The following is a 23,611-nucleotide window of genomic DNA, read 5'->3' on the forward strand; positions in this document are numbered from 1 at the left end:
AAAGCCTCATAAGCAAGCAGGAAGGGAGAGACGATTCAGTAAATAGGAAAATTGACTACCTGGGAGAAAAATGAGTTTGTGCTTTACCTTGTATCCTATCCAAGCATGTCCCAAACTATGCAATATAAGAAAGCTATTTAAAGTCTTTCCACAAAAAGTGGGGAAAGGCTACTAGAAATGCTAGGTTAAACAAACAAGTGCCTTTCTGCATGATTTCTTAGTGCTTCATGTTTGTTGTGAATTGCCAAGATGAGAATGGTGGTATGCAGCATTCCCCAAACTTACTTGGCCATGTAGCCCTGTTTTTTTGTAGAATACTATTTAACACCTTGTGGAACTAACATTCTGTGGAGCACCGTTTAGGAAAGATAGCCCTTTGCCAAAATAAATTTATAAATGACGGATTTTTTCCATCAGTTGGTAATCCAAACCTTAAATATATGAACATCATAAACCATATTAATAGGTCAAGTTTTTATCTCCAATGAAATAAAGACTTAAAACCAATACTAAAAGAAGGCTTCTGGAAGAATGTTAACATTATCACCTTCAGATGGGGACAATATGGGTGATTTTTATTTTTTTCTTTTTCTTTATAAGGAATTTTAAACGTTTCTGTTATTAATGGACATCACGGGCATGATGGAAAACTAGTTTTTTGGGCTTTTGTTTTCGTCAGCAAAGGAATTCCTGAATCAGAAATATTTTATTGTACTCTTTCATTAGCTCAGTGGTGGCAGGGGAGGGGGGAAGGGGTGGTACGTGGGTATCAAATGACATCATATTTCTGTTCTTCTGCTGGTAGCAGTAGGAGAAACAAAAAGCCAGGAAATGCATGCTGGGCTGGCTCATTTTATTTAAAAATGATTTAAATAAATCATTTTTCCTGTAATTTAACATTTTAAGCACACACCTTTTTTTAAGAATCCTGAGTGTGACTTTCCAGTTCTACAGATTTTTAAAAAAATCTTATCTTTTAGGAAAAGCTAGCTAATTTAATTTCATATTATTTTCAAAGCAAATAACAGAACAAAACACCAAGCTTTTTCATCCTATTTCAGTGTGCGCTCTGATCCTGGCTCTCACATAACTGACTTGTTATGTGACCTGAGGCCACCGACTTAACTTCTCTGTGCTTAGTTTCCTCATCTGTGAATTGGGCATAAAACAGCAGGTAGCTCAGAGAGGATTTAGTGAGTTATTTTGAGTAAAGAGCTTGGCACAACCTCAAATTGCTCAGTATGACTTGTTATGTGACCTGAGGCCACCGACTTAACTTCTCTGTGCTTAGTTTCCTCATCTGTGAATTGGGCATAAAACAGCAGGTAGCTCAGAGAGGATTTAGTGAGTTATTTTGAGTAAAGAGCTTGGCACAACCTCAAATTGCTCAGTAAGCACGGCTACTATTATTTCAGCAGATCTCAGTTTTGTCAGCACAGCAGAATCACCTCTGGAATATTTATAAACCAGATAGCAAAAAAAAAAAAAAAAAAAGACTCGGCATGGGTCCCAGGCATCTGTATGTTGAAAAAAGCTGCCAAGGTGACCGTGATGAACCATCAACGTTATAAACCAGGGCTTCAGTGCTTCCTTCACCTACACTGAGGTCCTCAGTACTCCTCACTAGGTGCTCTGCAATAATCTTTTATGTGATTTCGCTGCCTCCTGACCCAATCTGCTATGTCTTGTCTCTATACAACTGCCAAATTCACTTTCTAGAAGTAAAGCTTTGCTCAGATTATTCCTCTGCTTAAATTAGCTCTCCCTGCTGAGCGAATAAAATTCAAAGTCCTAATATGTCCACGACTTTGATGACTGCTCACTGTTCCTGCCTTCTCTCTTGGCAACAGTGATACCTTTCTGAATAGGGAGCCCACTTCTATGTGAGGCAGGAGGTTCCCGGTGATGAGACGTCTACAAGCCAGGTGTGGCTGGTGACTCCATAAGGGGGTTGTAGAGGGGGCTGCTCAACAATGTTTAAAGTTAATTCTGCCTCAGTCTGTGATCCCACAAATTACAAAAGGATCAGGGGTCAAGTGAGCTCTGTTTTCCCTAGAGAGGGAGGGAGAGTTTCATGTACCTTGTATTTAGCATCGGAGTTGGGCTTAAGTGTTATGAGCAGAACCAAGATAAAGGCAGAGGATGGGAGGGCAGGCTGTCTGAGAGCCCATGACCCAGTGATTACCAGAGTTCTGACTTATTACTAGCCCGATAATGCTTTTCTAAGAGCGTTCTAAAGAGAGTACAGGAGAGTACAAGGGCCACATACATAGAATATTAATGAACTTTTCCACCAACTACTTTTAAGAGTGTGTTCACTTCTTAAGTAGCATGTACTAGCTCAAAGAGTACACCCTTTTAAAGGTATAAGCGCCAATAAGATGAAGAAGCTGGAAGGAAAAGCAAACATGTACCTCTCATACTTTGTGAAGTACTAAAGGTTCAGAGTGGCAGCAAATCTTACTCAGACATTGTCTTCTTGCAAAAAAATCACAACTATGTCTGAAAAGTCATCATCATTATTATCCAAATGCAAGGAAAGTTGCTTTTCAAACATTAAAAATGTTATAGGGCTTCCCTGGTGGCGCAGTGGTTGAGAGTCCACCTGCCGATGCAGGAGACACGGGTTCGTGCCCCGGTCTGGGAAGATCCCACATGCCGCGGAGCGGCTGGGCCTGTGAGCTATGGCTGCTGAGCCTGCGCATCCGGAGCCTGTGCTCCGCCATGGGAGAGGCCACAACACTGAGAGGCCTGTGTACCACACACACACACACAAAAATGTTATAGCACTGTTTCAAGGTTTGACATCTCATATCTAAGAATCACAATAAACCCTCTTATGGCTTAAGTATTAATTAAACTGTTTTTAAATTCTGTAGCTGTGGAATTTTCCACATGAAATAACTATGCATGACCCCCACTTCTCTAGCAATCAGAAAACCAATGAATATCATTAAGTTTTCCAAAGTCTACTCAGGATTAGGGCCAAAGCCAAGAATACGCTTGAAATTCTTGGCACTTGATCATGGGCTCAGACCTTCAGAGGGTAGGCAAAGTAAAACTGGACTAAGATGGCCAGAAATGATTCCTAATGGCTCTCAGAGATCGATACCACACTAAGCAGAAGCAAAAAAACCTCTCCAGTTACACGCGATAGTGTTCTCATAAAGTTATAAATCTCAACACAAAACATTTTAACCCTTCTGGATTTTGACAGGAAAAGAAAATGTGGAGAAACTTTTTAAAAAAATGATATGCTATATTAAAAGTGTTTGAAGATGGAAATGCTCTATCAGTCATCAACCACCACCACCGGTTGTGTAGGGATATTTCCCAAACAACAGAGCATTTTCATGCGTATTGTCGGGTAGCTGGTGGATACCATTCTCATCTCTGTTTTGCTAACAAAGAAACTGAAACCCACAGACAATAAATACTTTGTTCAAGATCACCTAGCTGGTTCACAGTAGTGTCAGAACTTAAATCTAGGTCTTCTCACTACACACCCCTACCCTTCCTCTTCTCTCAAGACTTTAAATTAGCTTAGCTTCAGACAGGTACCATCACCTGCCTCTTTCTCTCCTCCTCCCTGCACTGTTTGCAACACTGCTTCCAGGGTTCTCCTTGCCTCTCCCTAACCACCTCCACCCCTTTGTCGTTCCTTTTTCTGACCTAATATTACTGGGCTTTCCAATGTAAGTATTCCTAATAAAAATAAAGTGTTGACCCATGAATAAAAGTGGAAGTGGAATTCAGAAGTAGTTCATCTTAAAACATTTTATCCTTCTAGCACTATATAGATACTCATCATCGTCTGAGTTAGGATATGGATTACCCGAATCTCTTGGGTTCCTGCAATTGGGATAGTTAATAGCAAGAGTTGGATAGTAAGGGATCTATTCTTCCAAACAGGTCTATTTTAAAAAATGTACCCAAATCTACTTGGTTTTCAAGGTTAAATCGTGAGAGTTGAGGTAGCAAGTTACACCTCTACTTTGAAAAGAAATTAAAATATTCATATTTTTTAAAATAAATTAAATAAAAATAAAAACCATTAGAACAAAACAAAAAAATTAGTTTTTAAATTACTGAATTTATGAGAACTACTGTAAACCTTCAGAGAAAGATGACCTCTAAAGAAACCTACAATTCTCTGCACCATACGTAAGTTGAAAAACTAAGAAAAAAAATGAGAAAATATAAAAATTCCCTTAACTCTCCATTCACCAGAGTGAAGCTTCTTTATTTATGGGATCTCTTTCAGGTCCTTGGCATTCTTCAGGGGCAAAACTGTTAGGACCTTTTTCAGTGAAATAAGATTAGTCTTCAGTAGTCTACTGAGAAAGACAGCAATCATGAAACAGTGTATCTTTCCTGAAATCAGTGTAAACTGGAATATAATTTCAATTGTGGTAGGTATCAAGAGGTGACACTTTTCCCCCTGGATTTGGTGAACATGTGATTTCTAATTGATGGGTAAGAACTAATCTGAAGTGGTGATGGTGGTGAATATGTGGAAAGTAATTCAAATGTGAAATGTCAGAATACTAATCCTAATCAGGAAACATAGGTTCTAATCTTTTCTGCTAACAACTGACCATGACGTTGGGAAGGTCACATCTCTGGGCCTCAGTTCCTCCAACTCTAAAATGAGGAGGTAGCTTTCATGATACCTAAGTCCATCTCAGCTCTAAAATGTGCTGATTCCTGTCTATTTAAAAAAAAAAATTACCTTTGTTATATTATTAACACATTTCGTAGTAGTTATAAAAGCAACATACATTTGTGTGGTTTAAAAACATCTAGACAGACATAGATAAGGAAATAGAAATTACCCATAATCCTACCACACAGAGATAACTGCTAACCCTCACAAAAAAAAATACATGTGGTGTTTTATAAGCTGCTTTCATTTAATGTATTTTAAACTTCTTCCTATGGCATTAAATGTTCTTCAACAACATTGATTTTTACTTTTCTAATGGGCAAGGGGAGAATTACTCTGGTCCTTCTAGAATTACTCAGGGGTTACCCTAGGAAACGCTCCCCATCCTTTCTGATACGCCCCTGGGGGCTGCGGCCCTTCCTACTCAAGAGTCATCCTGGACAGAGCCATTGTTGGCAGTAACTGTTATTTCCCTTAGGAGCATTAGGGCAGAATCAAGCCTAAGAGCCCTGTGCCTCCAAAATCACTTCTAATGGCTACTGAGTTGGAATGTACCATCATTTATTAACCAGTTCCCTTCCTTGGATATTAAAGCTATCTTCACTATTATAAACATTGTAATGAACATCATCTGCGTACCTCTATCTTTGTACATATCTTCAGTGAAATCTTTGACACTTTATTAACTAGTAATAAAAATCAATATGTGGGGTGTCAGTGAGGGAGTGTTAAGTTGCAAAGTCTCTCGTTCTGTTTCAATGAAATCCTATTAAATATGGGAATCTGACAGGAAAAAGAAGGATGAGCCATAGTTAAGAAATTTGGTTACTTACCAGCATCTTTGATCCAATTACCATAAAGACGCACAGTCCTCGATGTAAGATCACTGAAGGCCATTTTCCACAGGATTTACTCGCCCTTACAATGGGTTCTTCAGTAAAACAAAAAAGAGATGTGTTTATGATCTATGGATGCAAATAAAGCCAAGTTTCTACTAATACAATATTAATAATGTTAAAAATTTAATAGGAATAACTGGCAAAACAACAAACTTACTGAGGGTAAATGCATTAGTGAACCACATTAAACCCTGATGCAGTTGCAAACATTTAAGACTTTTCATCATAAGGACAATGCTTAATTCACTCAAAAAGCTGATGTTCTATGTACGAGATGCAAAAGGAGTAAGTGATTCTAAGAACTGTCATAGGAGCATCTATCTCCCTTTACGGAAACAATATAGGTCAGGAATGGGCTGTACCTCCCATGGCAATGTTGAAGTAAAAACCCAGAAGAAAGTCAAGATGACAAACTTTCAGAAAAGATACTCTGATCCAGACTTTTTTTTTTTTTTTTTTTTTTTGCGGTACGCGGACCTCTCACTGTTGCGTCCTCTCCCGTTGCGGAGCACAGGCTCCGAACGCGCAGGCTCAGCGGCCACGGCTCACGGGCCCAGCTGCTCAGCGGCATGTGGGATCTTCCCGGACCGGGGCACGGGCCCGCGTCCCCTGCATCGGCAGGCGGACTCTCAACCACTGCGCCACCAGGGAAGACCTGATCCAGACTTCTAGCTGACCTTCAGGCGTAAGAAGATCTTCTATATTCAAGTGTTTATAATTTAATTGAAATAGAGGTAGAGAGAGGGAGGAAAAGATCTACAAGAGCCAAAGAGAAGTTGCCTAGTTTATCTGGACTGATGACAAAAACAGCTGGAAAAAGAAGTCTTTTGAAAAAGAAGGCCAATGAGGGAAAACTAGCTCTATCATGTATTAAAAGATATTCTAAATATTCAGTAATTAAAACAGTGTGACACTAGCACATGAAGAGGCAAACCAATGGAATAGAACAGAACATCCAGAAACACACCAAAAACTTTGGGGATTTTAATACCATATTTCATAAATTCTAAGATGTACACTTTCCCAAATTTTAACGTCTCTGAAAACAGCACACACCTTACAAAGGAATGGTGCATCATAAAATGAATAGTAGGTTTGATTTCAAGTCATATGGTGGGAAGATGAAAAGTTCTAGAGATAGCTGGTGGTGACGGTTGCACAAAAATGCAAATATACTTAATGCCATTGAACTTTACACTTAAAAATGGTTAAAATGTTAAATTTTACATTATGTATATTTTACCACAATAAAAAATAAACCCTCTAGGTCTGCAACAGAAATATTCAGACTTTATTCTAGCATTCTAAGATAAAGACATTTTAGAATATACATATATAAAGTATATATGTATTTTTTAAAGACATATCGTATATGATAAAGGTGACAACTCAAACCAGTAGGCACTGAATTACCAGCAATTACTGAGTAAATGGTATTGTACAACTAGATAGTCAACTGCAAAAAACAAGTTGGATCCAAAAATTATATTAAAAACCAAGATAAACTCCAATATATCAAAGATTTAAGTAAAAATTTCAAAGAACCATGAAAGTACTACATGACAACAGGGAGAACACTTTTATAACCTTGGAGTAGAAAAACTCTTTTTTAACTTTGACTTAAAATCCATAAGACATAAGAGAAGACTAACAAATTTAACCATATGACAATCAAGAAGAAGAAAGGAAAAAAACCAAATGACAAACAGAAAAAAATATATATGTTCAATTTAAAATACAGACAAGTGCTACTCTCCCCCATATATTAAGAGTTCCTAGAAACTGATGAGAAAAAGACCTATAAGCCAAGAAAAAAATGGGCAAATTTCACAGAAAAGGAAATACAAATGGCTCTTAAACATAAGAAAAGTTGCTTAACTTTAACCATAGTAAGAAATATACGTGGCTTCCCTGGTGGCGCAGTGGTTGAGAATCCACCTGCCAATGCAGGGGACACGGGTTCGAGCCCTGGGCCCATGCGCCACAACTACTGAGCCTGCGCTCTACAGCCCGTGAGCCACAACTACTGAGCCTGCGTGCTGCAACTACTGAATCCTATGTGCCTAGAGCCCATGCCCTGCAACAGGAGAAGCCACCGCAATGAGAAGCCCGGGCACCACAACAAAGAGTAGCCCCCGCTCGCCACAACTAGAGAAAACCCGCGTGCAGCAACAGACTCAACGCAGCCAAAATTACAATTAATTAATTAATTAATTTTTAAAAAAGTTTTAAAAAAAGAAATCTACAATATTTTATTGCATTGGATGGACTAAAGTCCAAAAATTTTTATCAATCAGATGGGCCAAAATCCAAAAATGTGTTCACTCTGTTGGAAGGACTGTGGGAAACTCATACCTTGTTGGTGGGAGTGCAAATTAGTATAACCCTTGGTGCAATTTGGCATTATCAGTAAAAAAATTATAAACGCATATTTTTAAGCCAGCAATCCTATTTCTAGAAACTTCTCCTATAGAGATATATGCACATATGCTCAATGACATATATTCAAGCTTAATCATTGCATCAGTCAGTAAGAGCAAAAGACTGGAAACAAGCCAAATGTCTATTAAAAATGGACTGATTGGTTAATGATGATATGTCTAACACCAGGAAATACCATGCCATTGTAAATAAGAATGAGGAAGCTTTCTGTGTGCTAACATGGAAAAATATCCAAGATAAATGTCTATGTGAAAAAAGCAAAGGAAGGGACAGAATTTTTATATATATATATAAATTTATTTTATTTATTTATTAATTTTGGCTGTGTTGGGTCTTCGTTGCTGCCCACAGGATTTCTCTAGTTGCGGCGAGCGGGGGCTACTCTTCATTGCAGTGCGCAGGCTTCTCATTGCAGTGGCTTCTCTTGTTGCAGAGCACGGGCTCTAGGTGCGCAGGCTTCAGTAGTTGTGGCTTGCGGGCTCTAGAGTGCAGGCTCAGTAGTTGTGGCACACAGGTTTAGTTGCTCCGCGGCATGTGGGATCTTCCTGGACCAGGGCTCGAACCTGTGTCCCCTGCATTGGCAGGTGGATTCTTAACCACTGAGCCACCAGGGAAGCCCAGGACAGAATTTTTAAATGACTACCTTTTATACAGAAAAGGTAGAAAGGAATAAGAATATAAATTTCCATTTATATATATTATCATACAAGGAACTCTGAAAAGATATCCATGGGGAAGGGATCGGGGTACAAACTGGGCGGAAAGGATGGAAGGAAGACCTTATACTGTTTGGGTCTTGACTCATGTGACTATATTACCTATACAAAAATAAAGAGTTAAAGTATTTTAAATAAACAAACAAAAAAGAATGGAATCAGCTGCACTTTTGCTGGGACATAGTTGCTTGAACACCCATACACACTTGCACATAAACACAAAAGAGGGATTTTAATCTTAATGCCTCAAGGATCTGTCCACTCCAGAGGACCTCTCCCAGTCCAGGGTGGTATCTCAGCATGGCCTCTGATCTGATACATCCAGTGTCCTCAAGCTGAGTTCAGACTCAAATTAGCTACGGTGATGCCAGGAACTTGCCAGAGTCAGCCTGGATTCTGGTTTTCCTGTGGATGATTTCTGTAGTGAAGGTGTGATATGCGGGTAGGAGCAGAAGCTCTGGGATCGCAAAGACGTTGGTTTGAATCCCACCACTGACTAGCTGTGTGACCCTGGGCAAAATTAAAGTTCAATTTCCTTATCTGTAAAATGGCAATTCTACAACCTACCAAGATAAAATAAACTCACAGAGTTGTTTGGAAGACTCTATGAGATAACATATATGTCTAAAGTTTAGAGCACAGAATCTGATAAAGAATGAATATTCAATCAGAGTCAGACATTATCATTTGTAGAGATAAGTTGTACCAATTTAAATGGAAAACATCCAGCCAAACTCAGTTGAGTGGCAGTATATGGCACAAATCTAGAGAAAAGTCTACTACTTTCATTATAAGAGCTGGTATGTCACAAATTATAAATGATTCTTCCCTTGATGTTTTCCAGTGGTTTTGGTAGGAGTGCTTTAGACCATGATAAAAGCTACTTTCCAGCTCACCTTAACTGCTGATGTAACAGACCTCGAGCCATTATTCTCTTAATTAAACTACCAAAATAATGCTGTTTAAATTATTCAGAATCAGAGTGAAAGATTCTACTTTATAGGGCATATGGTGGGCTTACATTTCAAAGTATTAAACTGTTTTCTGTGCAAGTCCTGCCTCCTCTTTTCCCCCCACTCATTCCACATAGGCCATTTTCCTCTCGCCAGCCCTCACTAAAGCACGAAGCCTCAAAGAAACCACAGTCTAATGCAGTTCAGTAATATTCACAGGCAGCAAAGAGAGCTGGCTTTTCTAATCCAGAAGACTATACAAGACTGAGATGGAGGAAGAGGGAGAAGGTTGTCAGAGGAATAACTCACATTGGGGGGGGAGCGGGGAGAGAGGGGAGGGAGAGACAGAAGTAGATGCCCTTCAAGCAGGTGAAAGGGCGGACTGGAGAGGCAGGAAAGGGATCTGTTGTCTCAAGCTTACTGGAGTGGAACTCTGTCACGGATCCTTTCCTTGTAAATAACCTGCCATCCAACAGTCCTTAACCCTTGTGGGCCCACCAGAAGAGAAGGAGCCTGCATAATTGTGTAGGGATGGGGCATGAAAAGAAACCTGATCCATTTAGCTTGTTGGAACTAAACAAACTGCTGAGAATTTCCTTATAAGCTGGGACAGTGATGGACTGGACGCCAATATTACATTATAGGGACTAGACTAGAAAACTGTTGATAAATGAATTGGGGGCAACCTGAGTTGTCCTATAAATACAGTGCTACCCCCGGGCTAGAGCCAGGCATATCTCCCCAGTCCCAACCCAGACCTCCCCCCTTAACAGGGACCCTTGATTGCTAGGCAATGGTACATAGATATGGGGAGAAACTTATTCTATGTGGTGAAGGTACAGAGATATCTTCTAGCTGACAGCAGAACTAGGACCTTAATAACTGATTTTAAATACTCAATGACATAAAATTTCAGATCTGGAGATGCCAGAATAGTCAGGGCTCCATGAATGTGAAGCAGAGACTTAAAACTCAAAAACAGTAGACAAATTACCAAACCTTCACTATGGGTGGAAGAGACAGGCAGGTGCTACAGGGGAAGAGAAAAAGGCTCCCTGCCAGAGCTCAGCCCATTTCCAAAGGCGTCAAATGTATGTGGCAGGATTAGAGTAAACAGGAGCTCACTGATGGGGAACTGGTGCTGCTATTTCATTGACCAGCACCTGCAACTAACCCATGAATTCCACTCCTTGTTTTGGACATTATCACATGGCAACTGGACCACTTGGTAAAGAAGGGACTTAGGGACTTCCCTGGTGGCACAGTGGTTAAGAATCCACCTGCCAATGCAGGAGAAACGGGTTCGAGCCCTGGTCCTGGAAGATGCCACATGCTGCGGAGCAACTAAGCCCGTGTGCCACAACTAGTGAACCTGTGCTCTAGAGCCCGCGAGCCACAACTACTGAAGCTCACGCACCTAGAGCCTGTGCTCCGCAACAAGAGAAGCCACCACAATGAGAAGCCCACTCACTGCAACGAAGAGTAGCTCCGGCTTGCCACAACTAGAGAAAGCCCGCGTGCAGCAACTGAAGACCCAATGCAGCCAAAAATAAATAAACTAATTAATTTTTTTTTAAAAAGGGACTTAATCTGCCCAGACTAGCTTCTTTAGACCTATATTAAAGATGTCAAGTTGAGAAATGTGCCTGACACCTACAGCTTACCTGGAAACTCTTCAAAGCCACATAAATGCTAACACCAGGACAGAGTGAGCTTGAGGAATCTGATCACTTTGAGATCTATCTCAACAGGACTCACAAGGCAGCACTCAGCTGGGAGGACTTCTTGCTGGAATTTACTCAGATGGGGACATGACCTTAGGGTTGCCTGTGGTGGGAAGGACCTGGCAGGAGTCCAGAAATCAAAAACCATGGCCAACCATTTACAGGTGAACCCTCATGTAAAAAGATTTGTCCAAACCCTGTCCCAGGGAGATGGGACATTCTCCCTGAGGGAAAGGAGGATAGAGGCAGCGTATGGCTTTCCTAGGGCATGCCTATCACTCCAGAGCAGGGCCCTATGATTTTCCCTTTCTCTTTGATGTTTGGGAGGTTCTGGGCTCCCCACTGATCTCTGCTTTTTAAATCAGACATCAGGGACAAAGCTGCAAGAACACTTCTGGCTAGCCCCAGATGCTGCTCAGGGACACATAAACTGAAATGAGCTAAGGCAGGTACCAGCAGAGAGATGGAGGTCTGTAATGGAAATAGGGCAGCAGGGTAAGAACAAAACAGCTGACCTGCCTAAGTCTGGGGGAAGGGGATCAGAAACTTTTAAGTGTATTAAAATGTGAGCAATGACTATAAAGGGATCATTTGTTTGTTTAAACCAGGGTTTTTCAACCTCATCTTTCTCCACATTTTGGCCAAACAATGCTTAGTTGTGGGGAGCTGCCCTGAGCAGTGCAGGATTCTCAGCATGAACCCTGGCCTCCACCCACCAGACACCAGGAACACCCCTTCCCCAGCTGAGACAACCAAAAAGGTGTCCAGAAATTGGTGAATGTCCCCTGGGGGGCAAAGTCATCCCTAGTTGAGAAGCACTGGTTTAAAGTAAACTACCAACATTTTTTCATCTAAATAAAAGTAGTTTGCTTCAGGGTAATCACTTTGGCAATTATATATTTATTTCAGTGATACTGTTGTTCAAAGCAGTTTTTGAGCTTTTCTTTACAAATCAACATCAGAGTTTTTCAGAATTTCATTTAATTGGCCTTAAGGAAGAAAAATCTTTGTCTACTGCTTCTAAAAATCAAGCTCATAACTAATCATAAGAGTGGTTTTGAAGGTAAACGGATCAAGCTGAGCTACATATTGATAAGTGGGGGTGGGAATGGGGGAAGTGGAGGTGGGATTATCATAATTTACTAAGATTTTCAACTTACGGTTTGTGAATTGCAAAGGAACAAATCCAGAAATGTTTAGGGCTATGGCAATATTACTGGAATAAATGTAAGGTAGCCTGAGGTAATATGTGGGAAGTGTACTTTCCAGCATATTATCCTAAATCCTTTTTCCCTTTGTCATTTATTATGAACGCAAATTAAAGAAAGTAAATCTAGAACATGAACAGACTCGGTGAAAAATTATTTCGTACAGATTTTCAATTTTATTAATTACTATATACATGTGTGTACTGCAATTATACGTACACACACACACACACAGCAGAAGCAAAAAACATGTCATGTTCCTTACACTTACCATACAGGATTTTGTGTGTTATTTTAATGCTTCACATACATATATGAACTTGTGTTTCTCTTTGGTATTTCCTTTATCAGCTAGGTTAATGCAAATCGCCTTGGGAATGAAACACAACATAGAAGGCAAAAACCCAGAAAGTTTAATCCTAGATTCTGAGTTACAAAAGCTTAGGTATTTAGCCATACAGAAGAACTCAAGGGCATAGACAAGAGATCTAGGAGGAAACCTCTGAGGTTTCCATGCCTCCTAGCACAGAAGAGCATGCTTCAGGCTTGGGAAGGGAGAAAGTCAGAGGGAAAGCAATTAGTGCAGATCTCAGAGAAAAGGGCAATAAGCCCTGGTGAGGTGCCAAGTAGTATTATGGAAACAGAGGAGAAGGGGTCAGGCTCTGCTGCCTGGGTAGAGCGGGAACAGGTGGCTGATGGGGCCTTAGGCATCCATAGAGAGTTACTCTTGCTCCAGCGTGGTGCAAGGGCAGCAGAAAGTCTTCTGAGTACACTCAATAGATGTGGAAGTATTGCAGAAGAGCTGTAAAAAATGAAGGAATCATGTAGCTTAGCAACAACACAGACCTGTATGGACTAGTGGTCAAAGACCTGATAGGACCCTGGACATCTCAGGGGATGGCAGTGTGGACAGAGGCCATGGAAACTAAAGGACCCCTCCTTCTAACTTATACATAAGCTTTTTCTAACTTGCTGAGAGGTGATGGAGAGAGGGGTGGTCACATTTAGAGTTGACCGAAATAGGTTCCTACCATGCCCAAAGAATAAAGAAAGCTTTATTAAAATTAAAAATTAAGCTATAACAAAATAAAATTTTGTTCTTATATGCTGACTTTGTCAAGGGAGGTTTGAAACCATTTACTTTATGTATGGGATCAGGTCAGTACAAATTTCCTCTCTTCTATAGCCCTAATACAAGTGGCTGTCAGACCTGGTTGATTGTCATAATTACCTAGAGAGAGATTTGGATTCAGTTAGTATGTCTGGGGAGACTCTGATGATGGGCCAGGTTTGGGAACTTCTTAATACTGCATAAACCATTCTCTGACATGACAACACCCACAATATGAGGAATAGGCATGATTCATGACAAGGGGTTCCAAATGAATGTCACTAGGATATGATAAGGTATCTGGGTCAAGAAGGGCAGGACCAGGAGGTGCAATCAATATTGGAAAAGATTTCTCTGGTGATTCAAAATAATTTCAACAGATGTGAAATCTGGGAGATCTTTGAGTCAAGCATACACTAAACTCCTATTTCAAGGGTGAAATAAGCTTGACGTTCTCAAGCATTTGTGAAAAGAGAAAATTACTGCTACATCTGAGGTCTTAGGAAGTTACAGAAAATTAGAATATAAGCCTTGTCTTTTAGGCAAACAAAACTGATCAACTCAAACATCAAATAAAGATACTAAACGCCTAACTTTCTGTTTTTCAAATGGGAATGTTATAGTATCAGGGATGATGCTTTCATTCGCAAATAACAGAACACAACTCAAATGGCTTAAGCAGTAAGAGGACGTGTTATCTCATAGAAAAAGGAGTCCAAAGGTAGGAAAATTTCTTCTGAAATTTCTGTTTTGTCATTTTTGTGGAAAAAGATGGTGACAGTCATTCCAAAATATCACATTCTCATACACCTTCTTCCAGCGTAGTAAAAGGGTCTTTTCTTTGTGTCTCTTTTTAGGAGGTTTAAAACCTTTCCCAATGCTCCCAGAGGCCCCTAAAACACCTCCTCCCAGGATTGTATCAAGTGCCCATATTTAAACCAAGCACTGAAAAAGGATTGGGCCTGAAGTGGTTTCTACAGGGTAATTGGTATTGTGCTGACTCCCACCCCGCACGTGTGGGAAAGCACATGGCTTCAGGGAGGAAGCAGGAGCCTGAAAAAGGCAGAAGGCTGATTAACCCACGAGGAGGAAAGGGAGGTTAGCTTTGAGAAACAATGTTTGCTTAAATTGTGACTTTAGGTGATTACTCTGGAGTGATAGTTCAGATATGAACGAAGGTCTGACAGGGAACCCACCCATCTAAGTGCTCTCTGCTCCCCCTGGTGATGTGTGTTCAGGATAGACTAATCTTGATTGTTTTGTTTGTTTAAACAAAACATGATTAATAAGTTAAGCATGTTTTGCAACACCATGTAAGACTTCCTAGTGACTTTTACATGTCTGCTATTTGGAATTACCTTGTGCCACAGCCTCTTTGATGATACAGATAATATGTTCTAAGTCCATAAACACAGACAGCATAGAGTTGGACTCACACTTGTAATTGCTATTACCACTTCCACAAACTTAATGTTGTTCTCACTGGTATACAGCATGTTTAAGTAAAATGGGTGTTTCCCACTCCCGATAACAATGACATAGGAGTTACATATTAACACTCTCTCTGTATGAATAGACTCAGATCTGCCCTTCAATCAGGTTTAAGAGCTCTACTTTTCATGTCAAGCAGGACCTCAAAACAAATATCCTTACCACCCCCTCCTTTCCTTACAATTCTATTATTTCATCTTGATTTTCACATCTTCACTTTCCCTTGAAAGAGGGACCTATTAAAATTCGATGCCTCCGGATAACATAACACTATATATGCATGACCCACCAGACTGGTTTACATTACATATATATTTATATTTATATATATTTATGCACACACACACATTATATACATTATTATATACATCAGATTACATTCCTGCTTTGGCTCTGAAACATAATCCTGACTCATGAGTATGTACGAGGCAGACAGACTTTAGTTTAGATATTCATTTAACAACCTCAACATGTTAATATGACAACTTGTTAGAAATGAAAGCATCCTAGAAACCAATGATATTAGCAAAAGGCCCCACTAGGAAATACAATTCATGTAAAACCTTTAGCAAAATGCTAAACGCACTATTTATTGTGCTTACTATTACTCTTATGAAAACAGAGGGCTTCCCAGGCTAAGCAGAGTAATCAGTGTCTTTGCCGCATCTCAGGTCCCAGGACAGCATTCTGTAATTGGAGAGGCAAGGCCAACTCAGAGAAGAGTCAGAGAACATTTAGGGTAAATAAAGGACCTGCTCAAATCACCAGCAGCTGTAAACTCAGTGCTAGGCAGTAGGGAATAGGAGGATGAAAATAGGGCCCTGCCCTCAGGCAGCCTCAACATGTGGGAGAATTCTAGAAAATTCGATAAATCTGAGAAGAGAAAAGCATCTGAAAAACTGTACAAATTAGATGCCTCTGGAAACTATAACACTATATATATATGAACCACTAGACTAACAGACTAAAGAGACCACCAGGACCAATAGGACTCATTTTTCTGTTAGAAGAAGTGACAAGTACCTCAAGGGCAGTTTAATTCCTATTTGTAATCTAAGTCCTAGTACAATTCCTTGAGTAAAATGGGTAGGTGCTCAATAAATATCTGCTGAATTAATTTTGAAGTATAAACTCAGAAAAACAAGGCCAGGCAAGGGGGCCAGACCAAATACTCCATCCCTTAGGCCTTCTTCTCTACTTTGTTTCAAATGAATGAGATACCCCTCTCGTTCATTTTCTCTTCAAACAAAAAGTATTTTTTGAGCATCTGTTGTTGTGCAAGGAAGTGCTGAACAGGATACTTTTAAAATATGGTTCCTGAATTCAAACAACCTTCAGTTTGGAAGAAAAAATAAACACCTAAACAGATACCCAAAATGCAAAGCAGAATGCAGGGTCACGTGAACAGTTCACACAGACAACTACAGCCTCTCGGAATGAAGGTTCACATCTGGGACATGTGACCCAGAAGAAATGCATAATGGAGGAGAGCATATGAGCTGAACCTTGAGTATAATATTTCAATAGGCAAAAATGTGTGCACCTGGGACAGGGGAGAGGCGCACATCACAAGCAGAGGGACCTCCAGGGGAAAGTTCTTTCATTTGCTTATTCAACCAATATTCTTAAGTATCTGTTATAGGTCAAGCACTGCTTTAGGTGCCAGTGATATAGTAGGAAACAAAATCAAAACCTTGCCTTCACAAAATTATAGAAAATCTCCAACTGCATTTCCAGAATGTTTGTTAGTCTGTTTTGATAATGCACAGAGTGAAAGAGGGGAACAATAGAAAGGTCAACACAGGAAAGGTAGATTCCAGGGTTGGTACTTGACTGTGGACGACCCAAAAGCCAAGCGAAAGAATTTTTTAGACTTAACTCTGTTGACAAAGTAAGAGTCATTACAGGTTTCTCAACTGAGAAATATCTTAATCAAAGTGGTGCTTGAAAAGATTATCTGGGTAGCAGAGTCCAGGGCTGGGTGACTGAGGGTGTGGTTTGGAAGCAGGGAGAAAGACAATGCAGTGATTGCATTCTGTTGGGAAGAATCCAGCATAAGCATTGCTTCCTCTGAGATGCCACCCCTGATTCAATCAGTCGGGCTGAGGTGTACCACTAAGGTGTTCTCATAACAATTCATCTCATCTATGATAACACTTATTGCACAGTATTGAAAATGCCTGTTTATTAATTCTTATCTTTTCGCTCATCAAGAGGAAGAGATTAGGCCTAATTATCCTTGTGTTCCCAAGCGCCTAGACCACTGCCTGGCATGTAGCAGAAAATATTTGTGGCATGAAGTGAACAATCAAGTGTTACGGGTTGAACTGTGACCCTGAAAATTCATATGTTGAAATCCTACCCTCCAATACTCAGATGTGACCTTATTTGGAAATAGGGTCTTTGTAGAGGTAATCAAGTTAAAACGATATCATTAGGGTGGGCCCTAACCCAATATGACTGATGTCCTTATAAAAAGGGGAAATTTGGACATAGGCATGCATATAAGAACCTAATATGAACATGAAGGTGACCATCTACCAATGAAGGAGAAAGGCCTGGAACAGACCCTTCTGTCACAACCTCAGCAGGGACTGACCCTGCCAACCCATTGCTTTTGAATTTCTAGGCTTCCGAATTGTGCGACAATAAATTTCTGTTATTTAAACCACCCAGTTTGTGGAACTTTGTTACAGCAGCACTAGCAAACTAACACAGTAAGTGATAATGTTCAGCCAGCTTGGAGAAACACCCAGAATCAGAGCTCAGGATTAAGGTCATCATCAACTATAAATAAAGAGAGCTGATAACGTGGGAGCAGAATACATTTCTGTGATAAATAATGCAGGAGGAAACACGGCAAAGGGCACCTTCTCAGTGAACACCCGTGTTTATAAAACAGAAAGAGAAGCCATGGAAAAACATAAAGAAGCAACAGTCAGAAACCTGCAGAATAAAGTTGCCTGGTAGAACCTCCCTCCAAATAATGAAAAAAAAAAAAGTAATATGAATCGTAAATAAATAAATAGCCACAAAACTTCACAGAAGGAACCAAATAAGGAAGGGACACAGACAAATGTTCTAAATTTCAAAAAATCTGTGGCCCAGGAAAGGCTCTGGAGCAGAGTAGCATGCATAGGACGGCAGAGCTCCTAACCCAACACAGCCTCTTCCCCAGCTGCACTGCTGTTGCAAAAGAGCCTGAGAACTTGCACAAGCACCCCCGAGCCTGAAGAGAAGCAAATGGACTAATCCTAATCTTTCCCTTCTCCAGCTCAGAGAAGGGAACAATAGAGAGACTCTGATGATGGAGGCCTCACACTCAACTGGTGAGCGGAGACAGGCGCCTTAAAGGTGTCCCTTGGGAATGGCACACACCTTTAAGGTGGAGTGAATCTTGGTATAGATACTTAACAACACTTTAAAAGTGAGAATACAACCTGAGTATATGAGATGTATTTGGGTATACATTATACCCAGAGATCTCATTCAGCCCTAAATCCCCTATCTACCAAGGCCTCAACCCCACCAAAAATGTTCCAAGTACACAACTACCTAGTCCCCCAAACAAGCAGACAAAAAGTCAATTCATTAAATTGCAACTCATATTGGCTAGATACAGGAAAGAAAAGAATTTCATCGCTATTCAGAACAAGAGTAATTTTTTTTCACACACACATACTGTATTTTATTTTTACAAGAGATAAATCAACTGACACCAGGCATTGTAAATGGATGACCACAACAAAAGCAACAATGATTGCAATTAAAAAATATGGAATGCTTCACAAATTTGCATGTCATCCTTGCACAGGGGCCATGCTAATCTTCTCTGTATTGTTCCATTTTTAGTATATGTGCTGCCGAAGCGAGCGCAAGAGGGTAATTCTTAAACTCTAATGTGCATTAGACTTTTCCTGAGATACTTGTTGAAAAGGCCTATTTCTAGGGCCTCCCCAGAAGGTGATCATATCATTCCAGGGGTCTTCAATTACAGGTAGGGAAACACTGCTTGTTAACACAAATGGATTTTTAAGTGAGTGTTTTAGGTACTTAAGAAAATGAAATAAAGCATTTCTTACAGTATGAAGGAAAATGTTTTGGGGCAGAACAACAGAAGCAGGATGGTCCAGTCTGGGGCAGTGCCCCTAGGATTTTCGCTCTGCTATGTATTAAAACTTAATACACGCCTTCATTTCACACTCATGGGTGAAGACAGTGACATTAGAACTCCTTCTGAAGGGGAAGAGCGAAGATGAATTCATCCATTCATTCCAGGCTTTTCACATATATGAGTTTTTCTAAGCCTATTTCTTTCTTTCTTTCTTTCTTTCTTTATTTTGCAGTACGCGGGCCTCTCCCTGTTGTGGCCTCTCCCGTTGCGGAGCACAGGCTCCGGACGCACAGGCTGAGCGGCCATGGCTCACAGGCCCAGCCGCTCCATGGCATGTGGGATCCTCCCGGACCGGGGCACGAACCCACGTCCCCTGCATCGGCAGGCGGACTCTCAACCACTACGCCACCAGGGATGCCCTAAGCCTACTTCTTAGCTATTGTCTGCTGCGTATCTAAACATCTGCTTAAAGAGATTCTGTAAGGAATTAATGATGTTAGAAATATTGTTCTGTCCAAAACTGACGATGGATTAGCCCATTATCATATACTACTATTCAGCTGAATCAATTATGGAATTATCCAAATTATATGCAATCCTACAGCACAGTATATATAACCAGTACTAGTGTTTCGCTCTTGTGCATTGGGATGTCCAGGTCAGTTTTTCACGGGTGGCATTCTATCTGGTGGGTTGGACATTCACGCCAAACTGGTTGTCAATTATTTTGACACTCTATATTTGGTAGTCATCACACTGCATTTAATTTTATTTGTAGTCATGTTTTTTGTTTTGTTTTGTTTTGTTTTTTGCGGTACGCGTGCCTCTCATTGTTGTGGCCTCTCCCGTTGCGGAGGCTCCGGACACGCAGGCTCAGCGGCCAGGGCTCACGGGCCTAGCCGCTCCGGGGCATGTGGGATCTTCCCGGACCGGGGCACGAACCTGTGTCCCCTGCCTCGGCAGCCGGGCTCTCAACCACTGCGCCACCAGGGAAGCCCTGTAGACATGTTTTGCATCACTTAAAACTCTTGTAAGTTCTTGTGGAGTAGGGTGGGAGGGGTGTCTTATGCAAATTTATATCTCATACAGAACTAAACCAGGGGAGGGGAGGCAAAAAAAAAAATCCATGGTATTAATCAATCAATCAATCAAGTAAATGATCAGAGCTGATGTTTACATTTTGTTGCACCGGCTAGCAGGAAGATCCAATTTTCTCAGCTTCAAATTAAGTTAAAGTGTAAGGAAATAAGGCATATTTATCTGTAAACCTCTCACATGACAAGGTCAACTTCTCAATTACTTACAGTTTAATTGGATTTATTTATGCTTTTTGCCTTTTACTGAGAGGCTGTACTTGATCATCTCAAAAGATTTCCTTTAATGGGATTTGATTCTGAAAAACTTGAGGAATGTGTTTTCATTAAAGGTCAGCTGTACTTTTTTTTTTTCTTTTTAACTCTAGAAATAAGATTACTTGCATTTCACTCATTTGAATTGTGACCTTTTAATGAAATCCTCGTGGCTTGAAGGAATTCCCTTGACAAATAAACCACAGCGTGTGCAGCACCATCTTCTAGAACTGCCATATGTCCAGGAATAAGAAAAGATAAGCCTGTTTTTATGAAAGTTAATACAGACGACTGTCAGTTGCCAAATTCTTGATCCTGTGAGACGTGTAGTGTTTGATGAATGTCTGAGTAGAGTGCTGTGTCCGCGGGCGTCGTGGTGTCCACCGCACCCTGTTGCGATGTGAAATTAAACAGAAACCTCAACGTGCCTACTGGTGTCTCAGTGTCGCATGGAAGGAGGCCAGGCTCCACCTTTGGGGTACCAGGTGCTACCACCAGTTCTGACAGACTTAAAAACTTGAAATTCACTTCTGAGGGAAGATACTGAAATGCAGAATTGAGAATTGCTGGTTGGGGAGAAATAGCATTTAAGGTCAGAAGTTGTGTTTGGAAATATTATGTATTATATAGTATAGAAGCTAGTATAGTTAAATTAGCTTTAGCTAATTCTGAGCTGTAGAGTCTGTGATTCCTCCAAATAAAATTTAGGAATATAACCTTGACTCATGCTTTTATTGACTGTGTTGATCTTACACCTCTCAGTCAAACATCGTTCACAGAATTCTCGTAATGCTGAGGATAGTAACAATGCAGCCTCTTTTCATTACTCTGTAAAATCCCTTCCCAGCCACAACTGTCAACCTACCCTTCCAATGACCCTAGCTCTTCTTTATTCTCTTCTAAGAATGCTTCTCTATTTCTCTAACCTCAATCTTAATCCAAGACAAGTTCTAGGAAAAAAGGAAAAATGAGAAACATAAATAAAAGCTTAAAAGGAAAGAGCATAAAGTAGCAAAAGGAGCCTTGCCAATACGTTTGACAACAGAGAGCCAAACTTATTGTCTGGTATATATTGAATTTTCATCATAAGACATGTGTTGTGATAGGAGAAAGTTTAACTGTGGTGGCCTGTGTTGGTAAATCAATAACAACAGCGACAAGCCCCTGGCCATGCTGGGACACAATCCAAATGGAAAAAATAAGGGCTAGGCCTATGATAATGAAATAAGAGAGAGGGACTGTTCTTGAGTAGATCTGACACACTGTGATTCATCACGGTGGAGATTCTGGACCCCACTGTCTCTAAAGGGTGCTTGAGGGAGGGTGTGACTGTTCTCAAACAACCACCCCTCTTGGTTAAAGGTGTCCTTGCTCACAGGAGCCACACACAAAGGTTAGAGACCCCCCTTTTGCTATACCCAAAGGCTTTTCCTGAGTTCTTATCTATGCTGATTTCCCTGCCATCCCACAATTCTGACTTCTTCCTTCCTTCCTGAAAGCCTAACCTCGGCTGTCAGAACATAGCACTTTTCTAACTGGCCTCGTGCCTTTCCATCCGTCAGCTCTTTATCATTTTGTTCTGCTGGTTCTTTTCTTCATGCTCCTGCACTGGGGCTTTCTTTCTCAATCTGTGGGATTTTCCTGTTATCTGCCTGCTCTTACTACTATGGTAACGACTTTCAAATCTACACTCTGGCCTAACCTTTCATGTATGCCAGAGGCCGCTATTTGCAACTGCCCATAAACATTATAACTCGGACATACCACTGTCACAGAAAACCTAACTAATCCCCAAAGGAACTCATCTTGCCCAACTTCTACTTTCCACCAGTTGGCTTCTTTATCCAATACCTACACCAATGTTAATGGCTTGACTTTTCTTCCTATATAAAACACCAGACTCATCTTTGACTCTGCTCTTTCATCTCTAACTTGCAAACTGCTACAAATTAATTTGATTTTTTTTTTTAAGATGAAACCTTTCTCCACCATTTTCATGCTAACACCCAAAACTCCACTTCACCCTGTATTACTGCACCCAGGCTGGGACAACGCCTGCCTCCATGCTTATTTCCTTTAGATTCATGCTTAGGGTTGATACTATTACCAGAAAAAAAATCAGCCTCAAATACCACTTTTATTATATTTTCTCCCTCCTCAAGAACCTACAGTGACACCCCATTATAAATCACATCAAGTTCCAAGTTCTCAGCTCCGTTATCTGATTCCAGTTTACTTCCCACCACTCCCTACTACTCTAACGTTAAAATCTTTCTCTCCCTCTCTCTCCCTCTCTTCCCCTCTCTCCCTCCCTTATTCCCTCTCTCTCTCTTTCCAGTAAGCTATTTCCCACCTGTCCTCTCCCCTCCCCTCTTAACCTCAAAAGTTATCAGCTGTTTGGTTTTGCTCCTATCACATTTTTTCTACTAACAGAAATGGGGACTTAGAAATTTCAGAGGCTGCTTGTTAAAAAACCATTAGTCTAGTTGTATAGTACACAAGGATCTGTGAAGAGGGGAAGAGGCAGATAAAACCGGACAGTTAGACTGAGGCTGAATAATGACTATCCCTAAGGGCAAGTGTGTCTTATTTATTTATTATAGCTCTCAGGTAAAAACACTGAAACAATTGTGAAATCACCATAAAGCACGAACAAGTAAAACAAAATACCAAGGTCTCCCTTGTGACCACTGTGTATGAGATTTGTAAGGACAAACACTTCCTGCCACGGGAACTCAGCCACTGTGTGTCTCAGATGAAAGCAGTTCCTTTGCTTTCATAAATTAACCAAGAGGTTCAAAAGCAAGATGGCAACAAGTTCTGCTAAGCAACTTCTCTGACAAAGGTCGGAAAGACTTTTCTCAGTTGCCCAAATCAACCTGTGCCAACGTGGAATCCTCATTATCAGGGATTTTTGCAGTTAAAAAGCTGCTCTTAT

General features: G+C 40.6%; 1 protein-coding gene and 1 non-coding gene across 4 annotated transcripts in view; both read right to left on the minus strand.

The window, feature by feature from the left end:
• Positions 1–23,611, minus strand: part of ELOVL7 (ELOVL fatty acid elongase 7) — a 72,481-nt gene that overhangs the window by 18,787 nt on the left and 30,083 nt on the right. For all 3 annotated transcript variants that reach the window (XM_030843848.2, XM_030843838.2, XM_060295801.2), the window contains one exon: positions 5,500–5,597. In XM_030843848.2, coding sequence (XP_030699708.1) covers positions 5,500–5,563 — 64 coding nt within the window. In that variant the 5' untranslated portion in view covers positions 5,564–5,597. The remainder of the gene's footprint in view (positions 1–5,499; positions 5,598–23,611) is intronic.
• Positions 18,980–19,086, minus strand: LOC115848516 (U6 spliceosomal RNA). Its single transcript, XR_004037729.1, has one exon. It is a non-coding gene; the product is annotated as a U6 spliceosomal RNA (small nuclear RNA).

The sequence above is a fragment of the Globicephala melas genome, chromosome 3, assembly GCF_963455315.2.
Source record: "Globicephala melas chromosome 3, mGloMel1.2, whole genome shotgun sequence".
NCBI lineage: Eukaryota > Metazoa > Chordata > Mammalia > Artiodactyla > Delphinidae > Globicephala > Globicephala melas.